Source organism: Anabas testudineus, chromosome 13, assembly GCF_900324465.2.
Source record: "Anabas testudineus chromosome 13, fAnaTes1.2, whole genome shotgun sequence".
Taxonomy (NCBI): Eukaryota; Metazoa; Chordata; class Actinopteri; order Anabantiformes; family Anabantidae; genus Anabas; species Anabas testudineus.
The window spans coordinates 16,480,575-16,498,548 of NC_046622.1; the positions used below are offsets into that span (position 1 = coordinate 16,480,575).

The 17,974-nt window shown below is 40.3% G+C and overlaps 2 protein-coding genes across 4 annotated transcripts in view; both read right to left on the reverse strand.

Annotated features, from left to right (window-relative positions):
- The window catches only part of sept4b (septin 4b), a 40,360-nt gene extending 39,852 nt beyond the window's left edge, over nt 1-508 (reverse strand). The window contains exon 1 of one of the 3 annotated variants that reach the window (XM_026377630.1): nt 194-504. In XM_026377630.1, coding sequence (XP_026233415.1) covers nt 194-245 — 52 coding nt within the window. In that variant the 5' untranslated portion in view covers nt 246-504. Of the gene's footprint in view, nt 1-193 lie in introns of all 3 variants that reach the window. The other 2 variants (XM_026377613.1, XM_026377622.1) reach the window with 2 other exon arrangements.
- A 1,458-nt stretch (nt 509-1,966) lies between these two features.
- The window catches only part of limk1a (LIM domain kinase 1a), a 43,982-nt gene continuing 27,974 nt past the window's right edge, over nt 1,967-17,974 (reverse strand). Inside the window, 14 exon segments of the mRNA XM_026374943.2 lie at nt 1,967-5,146; nt 5,511-5,668; nt 6,399-6,454; nt 6,613-6,781; nt 7,175-7,240; nt 7,610-7,669; nt 7,842-7,973; nt 9,465-9,551; nt 9,838-10,024; nt 10,449-10,519; nt 10,521-10,661; nt 11,127-11,232; nt 11,544-11,768; nt 12,636-12,745. Of these exon segments, the coding sequence (XP_026230728.1) occupies nt 4,978-5,146; nt 5,511-5,668; nt 6,399-6,454; nt 6,613-6,781; nt 7,175-7,240; nt 7,610-7,669; nt 7,842-7,973; nt 9,465-9,551; nt 9,838-10,024; nt 10,449-10,519; nt 10,521-10,661; nt 11,127-11,232; nt 11,544-11,768; nt 12,636-12,745 (1,737 nt within the window). The 3' untranslated portion in view covers nt 1,967-4,977.

A 17,974-nucleotide genomic window follows, 5' to 3' on the forward strand; every position in this document is an offset into this window, starting at 1 on the left:
TTTGACTTGAAGCCAAACAGCTCCGATGTCTCTTTTAATGGTGCCAGCTACTGATTTAAAGGGTTAGCAGGGGTTTCACCGCGGGTCTGTCCGGACAAGGGGGGGGGGGTAACGTAAGACGATGGAGAAGCACCACCAGATCAATAAAACACCCCACAAACAGTGTCCGATGCGGTTCGGGCGCAGCACTCACCGTGGTTGAACACCGTGGACCGGAACCGGTTGTTGCTGGACGAATTCTCCATGTCTCAAAGTTTCAGTTAGCGCCAACGGTCGCGACCTCGTCCGTCTTCTTCTGCCGCGACGTTTCCTCCGTTTGCTGCCTCGGTGTGAACACACCTGCGCTGTAATGACGGGCGGCGTGTGGTGTTTGACCAGACTAACCCGTCCCCCCGGTGCAGGACCGACCGACCGACCGACTGTGACCGACTGTGACTGACTGACTGTGACTGACTGACTGTTACTGACTGTTGTTCGGTCCCAGCCGCCTCCTGCTGCCAGGCCGCTGACGTCACGACCCTCGAGCCGTTTGCGGCGGCAGCGTCGGAATGAAAACAATCGCACGTGGGAGCGACGGGAGAAGGGCCCACGTGAGCTGTGGTGGGGACAGATGTGAGGAGCTGGAGGACAGATGTGAGGAGCTGGAGGACAGATGTGGTCAGAGCAGCTCTCTGACAGCTGCACCGAGTACTTACTTCACACAGTCACATTCTAATGGGACTTTTATTCAGGAAATACCTTGATGGTACTTTGTTGTGTACCCTCCGTGACTTTGCTCCACACTACGTGTCACATTAAGGATCTTGTATTTTTCACACCAACACATTTATGTGACTGCTTTAGTTTCTTTACAAATCATATTGCATAGAGATGTCTTCCGTTTTGTTTTGTGATCAAATCCAAACATGTTATTTAACTATACTATATCGTGTATAACAGCAAAGTCCATCCATCTATTATCCCAAATGCTTTTCCTCTTAAGGGTGCAGTTGTCATTGAGACAGAGACAAGGTGGTAATCTAGAGTCACCAGTTAACCTAACTGCTGTGGGAGGAAGCTGGGGTACCTGGAGGAAACTCACTGAGGCACAGGGAGAGCACACAGAAAGGCCCCCAGGCTGCCCAGTGGATTTAAACCCGGGGCCTTCTTGTTGTGAGGCACCAGTGCAAACTACTACATCACCATTCCACCTAAAGCAACTTAGTATGTTTACTTAAGTACAAATACAAAAACAAGTAAACCAGGAAAATATTGCAGTTTTCTCCAGCACATACATGCTGTTTAAGGGCTCAAGTTTCTAGTTACAAATTATAAATAAACAAATTAAGGTGTAAGCATACACAGTATGTCAAGTACTTCTAAGCTTTTGTAATAATTATTTGCACCATGCAGTGTGTATCTGAAGTGTACTTCCTTAGTACAAAATTGTACAAGTCTTCAGAAATAATACTTGTATTTTAGTTGAGTACCTTCAGGTTAGTACATTTTACTGATTTATAATAAAATGTTTTTTTTTTTTTACTCCACTACATCTTCCTGACAACTGTGTTGTAGTTAACTACTTTTAAATGAAATAGATACTTAAATAGCAATAGCAATCAAACCTATAAAATAAGAAAGGATACTATAAAACTCTTGTTGTATTGTATTTTTGACTTTGGTATTATGTTGAGTTTCTTACTCTTCTGTATTTCACCACAAACAGCAGAGGTGGACAGTGACATCTAGTGGTCATTCTATTGAGCTAAACTTTTCTTTCTGAAGCAGAAGCAAGGACTATTTTTACCACTTTAATGGCCCACACATTTTTTCTTTTAGTGTGAATCCCACGAAGAGCACAAAATGCTCGAGTTGCCATAGTTTTTGTTTAGGCGGTTGAACGATGGATCTACAGTAGGTATCTTAACTGTAAGATTGTTGTGGCTCTTTTTTCTCACTCACAATGACTCACAAGATGAACAAAATCTCTGGTTAGTTTTATGAGCAACAGTTTTATTTTTAGCTGTGACAAAAAGAAAAAAAAACAAAACAAAAACAAAACAGTCGCCTCCTCAGAGTCTAAATGTTCACGTTCAGGATTAAAGTGCAGAATTGTTTTCACAGCTTGTGTAAAAAAATTAAATAAGACAAAAAAAATAATATTAAAATATCAAAACTGACAATGGAGATATAAATATGATACAGAAGAAGATGAAATCTCATACAACATAGTATCAGCAATGATATTCAATCTACTTGAAACAGGCTTGCACTTATGATACATAAAAAAGGAAATCAGTTCACGTTTTTCGAGTCGTTGGCAAGGCTAGCTTACAACAAAGGCACAGCATTGTTCAGAGGTAACGATCCTTTGCAAAGAAGTGCTGCGGAAACATTCTCATTGATCATCAAGACATCCTACAGATACATGCTCAACATGGCTCAGACAGGAATGGAGACAGAAACATGGCAAAGCCACTCATGTACAGTACGTGCCCATAGATCAACACATCGACCTGGAGGGGGCCTGTTTTACAGAAGCGTATTTTGTGTCATTAGCCTACATACTGACAGAAGCTCACATGCTCTTGGAGTGTCACTGCAACTGGTGAGTAGTGTTTTCCTATGATGCTGCTGAATTAACTGAACTGTGAAATAAGCTCCAGAAAATTACAGCCCTGAGCCAAAAGAGTATGACGTGAAGGTGAGACGTGACACAGGCCAATTTAAGTGCTCTATTATCAGAAAGCGGTTACAGCCTCTGTGGGGATCACATGTAAAACCAAGCAGTAGGAAAATCAACACAGAACATCTTTCACAAAGGACCAGTCTGTAGGCAGCAGGCAGAGCTGGGACTTCACATCCTCTGGGTAGCAAAGATATAGTGAGCATCGTAACAGATGTATAGCTTTACTTCCACTAAGATCAGAGAGTGATCAAACAGGCAAATCTGCATTTAAAAGTTGAAACATGCACAAAAATGTAACTAAATAATCAGAAACTTCATAAATCATCACATCGACGACTTTGCTATCAAGAGGATGAATTTCCCAGATCCCATTTTTACAGTTGAAAGGCTCTATCAGTGTCTTGCATTCATGTATCAACCTGAACTGACATAATTTCCTTATCACAAGTAGCCCGAGAGAGGAAATTAACAAACATGGCTTCAAAACAGCCATTTGGTATTATAGTGCAAATTAAAGGACTCAAATCTATAGAAAAAAGATTTCAGTGAAAACAGATGCAGTATTTGTTTTTTTGTTTTTTTTTTTTCATTTTAGCTGGCTTTCTCTGTTTACTTTTTTGTCTTTCATTCTTTTTTTTTTCTTATTGAAAATCATAATAGCTAGAGACAAAAATAGTTCAGTTTAAAAGCTGAACAGACCTAGCTAGCACATTATGCAGTTTGTGAAAGACACATGTTTGGAGCGAATGTGCAGGAGCAAAAATCTGACAGTGGAAAAGATCATTTCTGAAGAGTACGCGTGTTTATGCAATGCACGCAGACAGACACGTAGAAACAGTGATATTTACAGCTAGCATTTACATGTAAACAAACAGTGGGTCATCCACAGGAGAAGAGACAGATGTTTGGACAGACACAATGAGGCAGTACCTGGTGATATTATCCTCACACCTGAACTACAGTACAGTACATGAGATGAGAGTGAATAATTAATAACAGATTGATTGCCCTCAAAACTCTCATATCGCATATAATTAAAGTTGATTTAGCTAAAGGATGCAGTTTAAAAACAGTTAAATAATCCAGCTTTGAGATTAACTTTACCCCAGCACACATCTACGTAAAAAAATAAAATAAAATAATAAAAATATAAGGAAATACTTTTTGGATGGAGGGAAATGATTGAATGTAACATTTACCAAGTTCAAACTGAGGGTTGGAGATGTTTATGGCGACAAGAGTCCTTTGTCAAATGCTAAAAGCCTAATCTGCTACAGTGGTGACAATGTAGAAAAAATAATAAAACTTTCAGCTGTGCCCTTTTAACTGCAGTCAGACCTTTACTCTCTGCCATTTCAACTGGTCAGCCAATAAAAATATGGCAATGTAGCATACGTATAGAAAATATGTCTGTACATTTACACTATTTAAAACATTTACATTGTCACCAGCTATGTACACTAGTATGTGTTTTAATGAAAGTCAATGTGAATGAACAGCTCTTCAAATTCGTACCCAATTAATGTCAAAGACGTGTACCTCAATGTTAAGTCAGTGCTACACACTAAATGAGGGAGAGGAACTGTGCCACGGACACATAGGTCTGAGGCCAGAGGGACACAATGAACCAGGATATGACCTGACAGCATTATCTACAGTCATGCACTCTTCAGTGAGCTATTTAAAGCTTTAAATGTTTTGTCTGACTTCTACAAGTGCACTGCAGGTTGATCTCAACCCTTGTATATCAAGAGACAGATAGACCCCTCTCCTCTGTCTTTTGCAATTTCAGTTTTGGGATCCACACCGAAAGGCTAAATCAAACCAAGCTCACACAGAAACACCTGCAAACACATACTGCACAATGTAATCTGTAGAGGCCCAAAGGCTTAAGGTTTACTTGACGCCTTGTTTTTTGGACTACCTTATGCACATGAACTAACACTACAGCAGTATTTTGAATGGTTTCACTGCTAATGCTAAATCTACGATTCACACGTTGAGACGTGATTTGAAAGTACGATCTGATTGCATATGACATGTTCCACTTCGGGTGAAGCAGAATCAAGCTATCGTAGTTTATGTCTTGATTTGACTTTGAATAAGTGTGTGCATCTTACACAGGTGGCTTTTCAGATCCACATTTCCCCCCTGAGTCTGTTCATTAAGCCTGAGCCAGCCTGAACCCCCTGCATCTGCTTCAAACATGGCAGAATATTTACACGACTTCTCCAGCCACTGCACTGCTGAAGGGAGGCTGTCGCTGCCCTTGTGGGAGTAATTTCCCACTCCTCCTGTCGTGTCTAGTCCTACTCTGGCTGTTCAGGGTGAGTGTGCAGGCCGTTTTCGGGGCGTGTGGCGCTGTGGTTCTCCCAGAAGGCCTTGTGCAGCTGGTCTAACTCAGACACCAGGGGCAGACCAATGTCCAAGTGCATTTTCAGGTTCTCCAGCCACTGTTCCAACTTGGAGAAAGCAGGGCTAAAATTAAGAAAACAGAAAGGGACATTTGATTTATATACATTTTGTACTTGTTTTGACATAACTTAAGGACAGTTAAGGACAGTTCACCCCAAACCATATAAACCTATTGCTCTTACCTCAAATTTAAACGTTAGATTCAGGATAATTTAAATTGTTAGAATGCTGTGGCTCACTCAGTACTGGAGAAGGCATCTTATTTATGCTGCTCAAAGCAAATCAAAATACAATCTAAAAATGTATTTCTAAATATAATGTTGTGTTGTCTTGGGATAATTCATAGAACATGCTGACAAATTAAACTATGCTGGATGAACTGTCCTTCTAGGTAATTTTCAGTATGGATCTAGTGCTGATGTCTGACCGTTTGTCTGCATCAAGATCACAGCACACAGCAGCCAATGGGAAAAAAGCGAGTGGACAGTCTGGGGGACAGTAGTGCTCCAGGAAACCAGACACATTTAGTCCAAAGTCTGTCGCCCTAGGGAGGTAGTCTGGGTCCGCATTCACCCTGCCAATAATCTGTGGAGAGCAAGGAAAATGAAGAGAGAAAAATTAAGAAGTCGAACATCAAAGTGTTAGAAGCCCCTGTCAGAGCAAAGGGAAACCTCCTGCACAGATCTGCTGAAAGCCAAGAAACCCTCCAAACTGAAGCCTGCCTGTAGGAAGCCACATGAAGGCAACGTTGTTTTTCAGTACTCTCTAATCCCTGCAGTATTTGCTGGTTAATGGTGTCCATCTGGAGAAGTCATATTCTGGGGTTTCTGAGTGACTGAACCAAATTACTGTATGCGAATGGTGTGTGGCCAGGCCCAAAGCAGACCACACTTACTTTGTGGAGCTCTGAAAAGCTCTTCCAGAAAAGAAGGAATTTTGGAGAAGAACGATTTATCCCTCATAAAATGAAATGGATACTGTATTTTAGTAGGAAAAAAAAAATCTACTGTGAAAAAATGCAGACTCTATTACATTACACACAGATAAGTAGTGGAAATGCACACAAATGAAAATTATAAGCAAGAATTAGTCCTGAAGCTTAAACTTTCGCCAGCATGTAGCAGAACTGCAAAAACAGCTTTCGAATACAGACGATTTTTTTAAAAAGGGTTTAAAAGATGTAACGTTGATGAAAAAAGCAACTTTTAGAAGTGACAGTTAAGCATGCAACTAGGGAAAATATGTCTGTTTTATCATTTTGGCACATTTGTCAAACTAGGACTAGTTTTCATTAGTACCGAGAGTGAAGACTCACCTCGCACAGCATGATGCCAAAGGAAAAGATGTCAACTCTTTCATCATAACTTTTCCCTGGAAGATGAGAAGGACAATATTAGGCTTTTATTTACTCTTAACACAAGTTCAAGAAACTGTGTTCAATAAACAACTATAGCAGTGACTGTGTTTTATTTAGGTAGTTGAGAATGTGTAAGTCATTAAAGCTGTATCTCAGTGCCTGTAGATCGTACCGTGAATCATCTCAGGAGCCATCCAATAGGGGTTTCCCACAACAGTGTATCTCTTCCTGCGGTCCGGCTTCTTCAGACCTGACAGTTTGCCCTGTGTTAACATCTCCTCGTGCTTGTCATCGACCATGAGTCGAGCCAGCCCGAAGTCCGCTACTACCACAGTGTTGTCCTACATTCAGAAAATGAAACATTGCTGTTATGGTGCAAGCACAAAAGCTGACTGTTACTACAACAGAATGATTAAAGAGGCAATGCCTTCAAGGTAACAGTGGGAAAAAGTTTTAGGATTCTTCAAAAAGCCTGAATTTGAACTCCAACCTTCTCTCTTAGTGTAGAAAGACTTCACACAGAAGCTCTACAATACAAGCCTTTTGTTTTCATGTGACACATGTACAGTACAATGCTCTCTCTGTTTGAGTAGGGTAACCCAGAAGCATGTCTTAAGAACATTACAGTAACAAAGCTCTCCTTTGTGTTTGTATTTGAAAAGACAGGTGCACTATGTCAAATCCTCAAACACACAGACACACACACACATGTTCAGAAAAACACAAGTACTTACCTCTCGGACCAGACAGTTGTGTGAGTTCAGGTCCCGGTGGATTATGTTCATGGAATGCAGATATGACTGAATGACAGAAAGGGAGGAAGAATAAGACATAAACAGAAACCTTTAGTGGTTATGGAAAACACACGCCAAGGAGAACAAAGCTGCCTTGTGTGATCTCAAGTAGCGGATGTTGTAATTACAAAATCCCACATTCATCATTGTGTTCATATCAAGGGAAACATGGAGAACGCGTGGTCTAACCCTGCAGGAATTTATACTGTAATTTCCACAGCAGGGGGGTGAGAAAGACACAGTGTAGCTCACTAGCATGACCACTAAAGGGAGACACCACCATAGATAACTGGAGATAAAGCTTCCTTCCTTGTTGCTGAACCTAATTAATACATATTCAAATATCAAATATTTTATTTCTGTCTTTGAACTCACCATCCCAGCAGCTATGTCCTTGGCAAAACTGACCCGCCGGTTCCAGGGATAGTTGCTGTCCTGTGAGCAAAAAAAAAACAAAAAACACAATCATAGAAGTTACACTACAACTCCACCTGAAGCAATGCTAGACAAAACCTTTTTCTCAATGACTAATAGTTCTAATGTATGAATTTCTAATCATGAACAGGAAACAGACACACTCATATCCCTGCAGGAACTCCTCGCTCACCATTTTCTTGATGATTTCCCTCAAAGTGCCTCCCTTTATGTACTCTGCAATGAAGTTGAGCCTCTTGTCTTTGTACAGGACTCCGATGAATTTGAGCACATTGGGGTGATCCAGGCAACGCATGACCTTCACCTGATGGAACAACAACAACAACAACAACAACAACAACACAGTATTAATGTTAACGTTATTTATTAGAAGTAAATAACATCAGTCTTGCTAACTTGTTATGGAGGCTGACAAAGTCCACAGTCCAGCAAAACTAAAACTCCCAGATTCTTATATCCTTCATTTAAACTGTACAAAAGGCAAAATGTAAACAGAAGTTGTGCTTTGTGCATTATTTCTTGTGCTGGTGGTGTCAAGACACTAAACTAAGCTAAGTGGCTGCTGGGTTTGCCTTTTATATTTGTAGTACACAACACTGAAGCTGAACGCAACGGCACGTTCAGGTTTGATTTACAGATTTCTATCACCTTCAGTTCTTTTTAAATTTAAAGGTAACAGTGAAACTTCCTGGATTAAATGTTGCACATGTGGTTCAACAGGTTATTGCTGAGAGCAATGGTCTGACACATCGTAAAACATTTTCCTCCCTGAAGGCTGGGCTGTGAAGGAGGAGGAGGAGGAGGCGGCAGGACACCATTACACACACATAAACCTGAAATACTACCCTTCAAGTTTCATGATGTCTTTGTCTGAAATGTTAGGTGCCTCCTTTTCTTACGTTCTCCAAAGGGACTCAGTAAGAGACGCGGGCCACCAACAAACAACCATCCAGTGAGGGTAATAATCATGCTTAATTGTGGTTGAGGTTTGTTTTATAGCCATATATCTTCTTACTCTGCAGTCATCCACATCAATTACAAAGCAAAGACTTAGAATTATCGCAGCCCAATAATGAAGCTAGAAGCCCACACATTTATATGAACTTCAAACATCTTAATTAGTGGGCCGTTAACTGGATGAGCGAGTCTGCGATACTGAACATCAAACAGGAAGATCAGGCTAATTTAGATCTCTTCAAGTGTAACAATAACTCAAACACCCTTACAGAAGTCTAAACCTCTGCATATGTACATTGTATCTTTACAAACTGCTGTAAGGAAAGGACAAAGATTTTGTGTAGGAGTTATAACATAACTTATAATTTAGGGGTGGGGGAGAAGGTTATCGTAATGCTCCCTTTCATTCCAACTTCAGAGGATATGTATTTTAATTTCATTTATTCAGGAGAGAGATCTCCTCCTTTTATTATTCACTCATGCCCTACATTCACACAGGAGCTGCTAAATTTAACCACACTTTTCAGCCTCTGGTTATGCACACAAGGCATTTTTTAAAACTTTCTCTGCACTGATTTTTTTTTTCAGGTGGTCCAGAAATTCAAAGCTGTAACTTTCAAGTAACAAATCTAACTTTAACTTACTGCCTGCTCTCATTTAAATACCTGGATCATCAGTAGACATTATGAATATCTGGCTTAAATTGTGTTTGTATCCATTATAAACATACTAATTACTTTATGGTCTGAGATCAACACTTTTTGATTTCAGAGTTTGTTTCAGTGAAAACTGAGTAAATCTTACATAGTTCATGATCATTTGAACCTCTGTTACTCACCTCTTTCAGGAATGTTTTCTGTGTCTCGTCATCAAAACGAATTAACTCCTTCATGACCATCACCTCCCCTGTCTCCCTGTGCGTCACCTATAACAAGACACAACGATAAAATGAATGAAACACAGCATCTCTGGAGAAACATTAAACATTTGGCTGAGTTTAATTCCATTTGTTTGTGTTTGTCCGTATGGGAATATTTAAAAAGTCCAATGAGTTAAGCTCAAACATTTAAACTCATGCTTCTCCCCATGTTCTTATTAATAGCAATGCTGCCACCTGCTGGACATTTTAACAACTACAGTAAATGCTTATGCTTTGCATGAAGGAGGATGTGAAAACATTCTGGCAGTGTGTCCTTAATCCTCAAATCTACCTTGATGGCCTGTCCAAAGCAGCCCTTTCCCAGCACCTCTCCATGGATCAAGTCAGAGGGGCGGAAGATGCGGTGAGTACGATTTGACACGACTCGGAGCGACTCTGATCGATTGATGTCCTTCCTCTGGGAGATGGGGGACGCTGTGTTGCTGGAGCCTGGTGACTTATCAATGCTGTAGCTCCGCCTGGAGAGTGGGAGGTAAGGAAGTGGGAAAACAGAAGTATAGAGGATTTGATTATTACTTGCTGCAGATATAAACAGAAACCTTGAGCTGATCCTTATTGAAGGACGGCACAGTGTATAAGAGGAGGATATGTAACGGAGATATTTAAGTGAGATAAACTGAATGTAAAGAAATACATTTTTGGAAATCAAAAACAAAAACAAAAACAAAAACATCTAAATTCAGCAACACGAAGAGTCGACCAAGCCATGTTTTAATGTTCCTTTCTATGAATCTGGAGACAAACAGGTCAAACTAGCTTTAATGAAATATAAACTGTGTTTTAAGGTCTTAACACACACTTTACTAATAACTGCAGGACAAAGACGTGGAACTGCTGCCAATTCTGAAGATGCGACTTCAGGCTGAGCACTCTGGGTCTTACGTGATAATGCGGGATCTCAGGTTGCTGATGTCAGGGTTAGGGGGCTGGGTGATAGGCAGGATGGGGCTAGGGACCCTCTGACAGAGGGGTGGACAGGAGGCCATCCACCTGGTCTTCAGCCTCTAAGGAGCCTCCCTCCCCTCCCTGGCTGTGAGGGTCGTGTTCAATGGTGAGCTGGAGCAGCCGACTCGTCTCCTGGATCAGTAGGTCGATCTGAAGAGAAAGGGGGAGTTCAAAGAGTGTGGTGGGTCTAAAATTAGAGCCACGAAATCTTTATTACACTGTAATACATCTAAACCATATATAGTGCTCAGTTGGAATATTTAAGTTCATAATTATATAAAACATTCACTCCTGCTGCTGCTGTACTGCTTATAAAAACTAAACCCAGGTATCAAAGTAGATACCAGAGAATAAAATTAGTCAATGTCAGTATTCAGTTAATTAACTACATTTTGCTTTGTCTGTGTCTGTATCCACCATCAACTAGTTTTTGTAATGTTTGTCCTTGTAATGACAGGAAAAGCTACAAAGCATTTTTCTACAATAGCTATAAGATAAATATTGTCCTCTTTATCTCCTCAATACCAGGCACATTCAATCCATTTCGGTTTCATTTACATACTAAAAGTTAAGTAATATATCAGTGACAATGACACAGGGACAGTGTGGTCATACCTCATCTAGAGGAACATTGTGAATGGGCGTCCCATTGATTTCCAGGATCCTATCTCCAACATGAATGGAATTTTTCACATCTGGACTAATGCAGTCTGCATCAACCCTGGATGTAGATGAAGAACAGGCAGAAAAAAGAATATAAAAAACGCTGCACACACCTTTCTGTACACAATGAATCGTTTTCATCAGGAGCTGAGAGCTGATAAAGTCTCATTTAAATAACAGTGACTTAGATTTCTGCTCATTTCCTTCCACTCCATTATACATTTTAAATGAATCTCATATATCACCCTGTCCTCCATTTTTAATCCTTTGTCCTTTGTCCTTCACCGGACCAACCTATCTTCACTTACTCTCATTTTTCGAATACAACATCCACAAAATATGCAAACAAACACACAGACATGGACTCACTGGGAGACTCTGACAGTGTGTCCAGTGTGTCCATTTTCCGGGCTGTAGCCGTTGTTGGGGCTCAGTGGCTGGTCAATGGCCACTGAGAAACCTCGCCCTCTGCGCCCGTTGTTGCCCTCGGCAGAGGCTGGGATGGACACCAGCGTGACCGTGTGAGGGATTCGTGAGCATGGTGAATCCGGCAAGGACACGGGGGTGACGATGGTCTGGTAGTAACAGTGGCCACTGGAGTCATAAAGGAAGGGGAGAAAATGGAGGGAGGAGGTGGGAAGAAATGATAGATGGGTATTCTGCCAGTTATAATGCAATCATGGGAAGAATGTCAAGGTCTTGTTGCAACAGTTTTTACGGCGTCACGTGTTGTTCACAGGACGTTGCTTTATCTCAGTTTGTGGACACACACTGTGCAGTTCAAAATCAGTTTCATAAGCCCTGCTTATAAACAACACAGTTATTTAAAACACAAAGAATGCTGGGAACTTGAGAATGACTCATGAAATAACTGTGACGTGTTTCGAAACTAACACACCAGCGGTCAGGCTTATTTGTGCTACTTCTGCATTACTAGAGAAGCTATTTACATGATTGCTGATTTTCATTCCTGCTGTCACCCTCCTGGTTTTTGTCAAGCCTGAGGCCCATTAACACAACCCTGGAGCGACACAAACCAACAAACAATCTGAACTAACAAGAAAAGGCAGCTAACAAAATGACATTCATAGTGTTCCTGATTTGAACCTACGGGGTTACCGCTGAAGACAACTATGAATTCTTTTCACTGTTTGCTACAGTTCTGTACATCTCTGCCGCGGTTGCAGAAGAATTTCCACCATGCATTGTGTCGGCTGCCACCTCAGTTTGTCATAATGTTGACAGCGAACCTTTTGAAGGCCAGAATAAGCTGCATAATTTTAAGATTTAGTCAGTCAATGCCAGCTTTTGCTGCACTTCAAAGTGCTTTCAAGTGGATCGGCTTGTAGGGGAGGATGGAATTAGAAAAACTAACTATAATAATTAATAGTTAGGTAAGTTAGTGGGAAACACAACAAAAACCAAAGCAGAACAAATGATCACACTATTACTTAAACTTACCAGTAGAGTTTGGATCTCTCCACCAAAGCATATGTATCTCCGTCACCGATAAACGTCCTGCAGTTCAGACACGTGAAGCATTCTGGGTGATATTTCTGTTCCCCTGCGACCTGTTGGAGAAAAAAAACAAAAAACAACACATTAATATTTTATCTGGTTGCTTCCTCGGGCAACAAGTTAAAAGACTGATGTTGTGATGTCAAAGAGTTGCTCTCTGATCTAGAGAGAAAACACTCAAAGGCAGGAATTCGCAGGAATTCACAACAACAACCCTGATGTGACCGGAGCAACAGGCAACACGAGGCTTTAATAAGTAGGGCGAGGTCTGCTCACCGAGGGTAATACTGAGTTACAAGCTGGGAGATTGAGTTTGCTGTTGCCAGATCCCCTTCCAGAGCTTAGGGCAGTTTTGCAAACAAGAGAGAGAATTGAGTTATGGTCAAAAAACAGAGCAGGCAATGAGCACATTAATCACACCAGGATATCTAAGGATGATACTCCAGCTGGAGGTTTCCGGTCTGGATGTTCTTCAGACCAACAGGAAACAACCAAAGGCTGTTAAAACGATCAGATCCATCCCAAAAACAAAAATAAATAAAAATAAAATGCTGCCTCTGTATTGTCTCCATTGAGCTTCCCACTTTTATTGCTGCTCCTTTAATCTGTGTATCCTTGTTTGTTGTGACTCTGATTGAGAAATTGATTAACTGGCTCACACCTTCAGGTGATTTATCCCCTGACAATGCAAATGACCCACCCCCTCAAACATGTAATGGCATCTATGAATAAAGATTAGCTCTGATGTTAAGCAGCAAAGGTTAAGTCCAGCAGAGCCTTCGCTCCCCAGAGGCTGTGCTTGTGGTTTCATTTCATGCTTTGAGTGGCAGAAATATATAATATCGCACTTCTCAGCTGAAATCATCTGCAATGCTAATTCAGTATACCAAGACTGAGGAGGGGCATGGCATGGAGGAGTGCTGAACAAAGAATAATCAAAAGAAACTGCACATTTTTTATTTTGTAGTAGCATTACTTTTTAAAATATCGCTTTAAAATACATATTTAATATCTTTGGTGTTTGGACAGTTGATTGAATAAAATGAGCAATAACCTTATATCACAATAATGAAAAATTAGTTAATCTAGTAAACAATTACTAGATTAAATCATTATATATGGTAAATTTAGAGAAAATATATTTTTTATTTGTTAATTAAAAAACCTATAGCTATCTGTATACTGACCCAGAGCAAAGTATGAATTCATGGCTGCAGACACGTCTTCAAAGAAAATGGGAAACAAAAATACAAAAAAGAGAGAAATGTTGTTTTTAAAAGGTCCCAATTAACTGGAACAAATTGGTTAAACTGAAAATAGTGAAGATCAAAGAATCAATAAAATCATTGTGTGGAGCCATATGTCTGCTGCCCCACCTTCCTCAGAGAGCAGCAGAGAAAGCACAAGCACACACAAACAGATAAACACATGCTGTGCCCCCTCAGGCTGCAGGAAGGACGATACTGTTCAAACTTATTAATTAACAGATTTTTTAATAATTCATTTGAGCAGGTCCTTCCAGTTAAATACCAGGAAAAGATGCCACCACTTGGCTTTGACACAAGGCGTAGGAAGCTTTCCTCTCCATTTGTGAAAATAACAATGTTTGTCTGCTGCAGAAAGACGCAGAATCGCTCACTTTAAGATTAGAAAATGTGCCTGTGTTTCACTGTGTGTGTTGTTCTTACAATATAACATCATAGCAGAGAGAGAGCAGGAGAAAAACCAGATGTAAGCACTGTCGGGCTTACTGACCAACTTAATTTCTTTATTGCTGTTCCAAGCAGCCTCATAAAAAAATTACTGTCAAGCATCGACACTGAGCTTAAACAGGGAGCATGAGAAAGTAGAAAGTATAAGAGATGAGTAGAGAGGATCTGTGCATAGCAGAGACTGTTGGCAGGATGTGTTGTGTGTTCATGTGCGACACTTAGGTGCAGCCCTACAAATGGGAAAGACAGGAAAAGAGGACAGCTGGATGGAGATGAAAAGGGTGTGTGGCTGCTCAACCTGCCACCGTGGCTGCCATTTGCTTGCCAAGTAGCAAACACACACACACACACACACACACACACACACACACACACACACACACACACACACACACACACCCACAAACCCGCAAACACACACATGTATATGCACATCAACCACACCCTCTTTAAAACCAGATCTGACGGCGACAGCTGCTGCCCCCATATGCTTCCTCAAAGTGTCGATATAAAAACAGATAGGGTAAAAGGAACTGTTCCAGTGCGATAAAATAAGTTATCACTCCATGTGATGTCAAAACATGTGACAGCTTGACGCCCTTCTAAAGACAGATTCACATCACATGTACCACTGCATCACTGGTTCCACTTTTTACCCTCACACAACAAGGAAGGTCCGCATGCGTTCATCTTCAAGCCCCACTCATAGGGCATGTTTCATTATGTCTGTATTAGATCATCATGCTCATGAGTGTGTGACTGCATGTTAGCCAGCGGACATGGAGCCTTGTGGCCCCTTCCAGTGACAACAAACCAAACCATTTGCACATGTCCTCCCTGGTGGAAGAGTGAGAAGGTTGATGGGGTCCAGGAGTAACGGGGTCAAATTGCATCGCTATACAATGTGTGACAGGATCCAGGTTCACATTGATTTAAGATGCTGAATGTGCCCCAACACTTGCACATTATGTTGTATAGTTCTTCTTCTTCTTAAATGTTTTGAACTATTATTATATTCTTAGATTTAATATTACTTATTTTACATTTATTACCTTCTTCTGTATAGTTCCTTTTATTTTCACATACACATATACTAAGCCAGCTAATATCATTTAGTTATTTAGTGTACTATTATTGTAATATTTTTGTAGCTTATGTTGCTTTACATCCTTAATAAACTGTCAGGTTAACATTACTATTATTTTTTCTCTCTAACCGGTCATATTAGTGTCAGTGTCAGTTAGTCTAGTTATGTTCACTTCACAGTTATTGGGTTTTAATAGTAAGTAAAAACTAATCTCTACATAAGAACTGTCTTATGTGTTGTGACCTATTTTAATAAAATGATGAGTAATTCTCCTCTGTAGTAAACACTTAATAACCTGGATGAGACTGAACTCATGGTGCAACTGTGACCTGAAAAACTGCTTCAACAGTTGCCTGATTACCTCATTTAATACGTTTAATGTGCTCAATTCTTGAAAAACTGAAGCTGACGGTGTTAGACAGACAAAAACCACAGGTGATGGTCGGTCACAGAAACCGTCGGCTTTATTTGTTTTCAGCGATTTATATGTGTGACCTTAAGTTGGCCGTGGAATGTGAAGAGAGAGTTTTAAGTCATTTGAAACAATTTATGACGTCTATTGCTCTCTTCAACACTAAATAGTTAAGAAATATGTTGGTAGTAAGTCAGAGTTTCTTGACAGTTCCTTCAGGCCATTGTCAGTCAGTCATGTAGCCTTTGCTCGACCTAACAACCAGTACTTCTGACATTATAACTAACTTTCAAATGATGTCAGACAGACTGAAAACTGGAAAAACTGCATTTTTATGTAGTGTTTATGTATTTAGTTAAACCTCTGACTTAGACATCTGGTGCTTGTGAGGTGCCACAGGAACATTATAAAAAAGTGAGTTTAATCAAAACAGTAGAAACGTGACAGTTTCAAGCCTCCAGATTGTGGATCTGTGATGCTTTTCTTACTTCTGCATAATATTTAAGTGAGCATCTAGTTTTCTTATTTTTAATTGGTCAGAAGCTTAGGGAAACTATGATGACCATTTATCACCATTCTGATACAGACTAAGTCACTGATCATCATTGAATGTTCAGGTGCTTTGTAATATAAAACAATTAAACCGTGCGTTTTGTGCAGTGTCTCTGTCTTAACCTTAGCTTTCTCTGTTTACAGTCATTTAACACACAGAGGTTAAAAGGCAAAGTGGGTTGTCAGTGCATGCAGTACATGTGTGTTGCACGTGTATTTATAAACTCTACTTGCTGCGTGGTCCCTTTACCTCCACGTCTATAAACACCAGTCGGAACAATGACCTCATATCAACATTGCTGAAGGTGCTTCTGGATGGCATGACTACATCATGGGAGATCTGGCTCTGCTTAACCTCACATCTGATGTAATGAACATTACTCCAAAAACTCCTTCATTGACTAAACTCAAAAACATCACGTAGCAACATGTAGCTTCTTTAATCTGGTCGTCATTTTGAAGAAATGTTTATGTATTTTAATGTATTTTTTGTTCTCCTCTGACTGATCCAGTCTGAGAGTACACACACTTTCAGCCATGCAGATCACAACGACCGGAGTGATGAAGATATCCTGTTTTTATGTTGCTTGTTGTGTTTCAGCTGCCAATACCTGATGAAGATCTCTGTTCAAAACATTGCTCTATTATCTGTCTAATGGAGCTGGAGGATTTTAACTGAAGAAAAATAATTTAAAATCATTCAAGTTTGAAGATCTGTAAATATAATATAATACTATTTATAAGTATAAGAAAAATCATGTTGCACATCTTACAGAGCTCAGAAAAGCATCAGAGTGGGACATTATTTCCTAAGAGTGGGAGTTTAAATGTGTTAAAATCATGTTAACTATGTCCAAGAGAAACAATGTAAAGATAGGATCTTATTTAGAAACATTCCTTCCCCTGGAAAGCGACAACTGGGTCTGATTCACGTGTCAAATGGCATTCCTCAAGCTTAAATACACAATGCATGATCATGATGTGACACTACGCTGCAATCAAAGCTGTGTGAACAGAAATAAAGTCAAAAGAAGACGCAATGCTGTTTGCCAGAGCCCCTTATAGACTTTCTAGCTACAGTAGACATCATTTAGGCAAATACAATTAGACTGAAAGCCTGACATGGCAGAGAGTGAACCACATTGATGCTGTCTGAATGAAACCCCCTTGGACCCCTGCTACAAACAGTACAGTACCACATTATACACAGGCCCCAGCTTTAGAAATTCCATTAATGTATTCAGCTTCTTCCCTCATCTGTGCAAGCATCACATCCACTGTTGTAAAACTGTTTACAGCATGGTCGGATGTACTGTAGGTGGGGAATAAGAATAACAGCAGTGACAGCAGGTTTATTAGACAAATGTTGTCCTCCTCTGAATGCACTTACACCCTCTGAATCCTACTTTTATCTGAGGAAGAATGCTCTCTAAAAATAACCCATGTGATGTGCCATGGCTCATCAGTTTTTCATGAAAAAAAAAAAAAAAACTGGAGCACTGTACAGGAACAGAGAAAC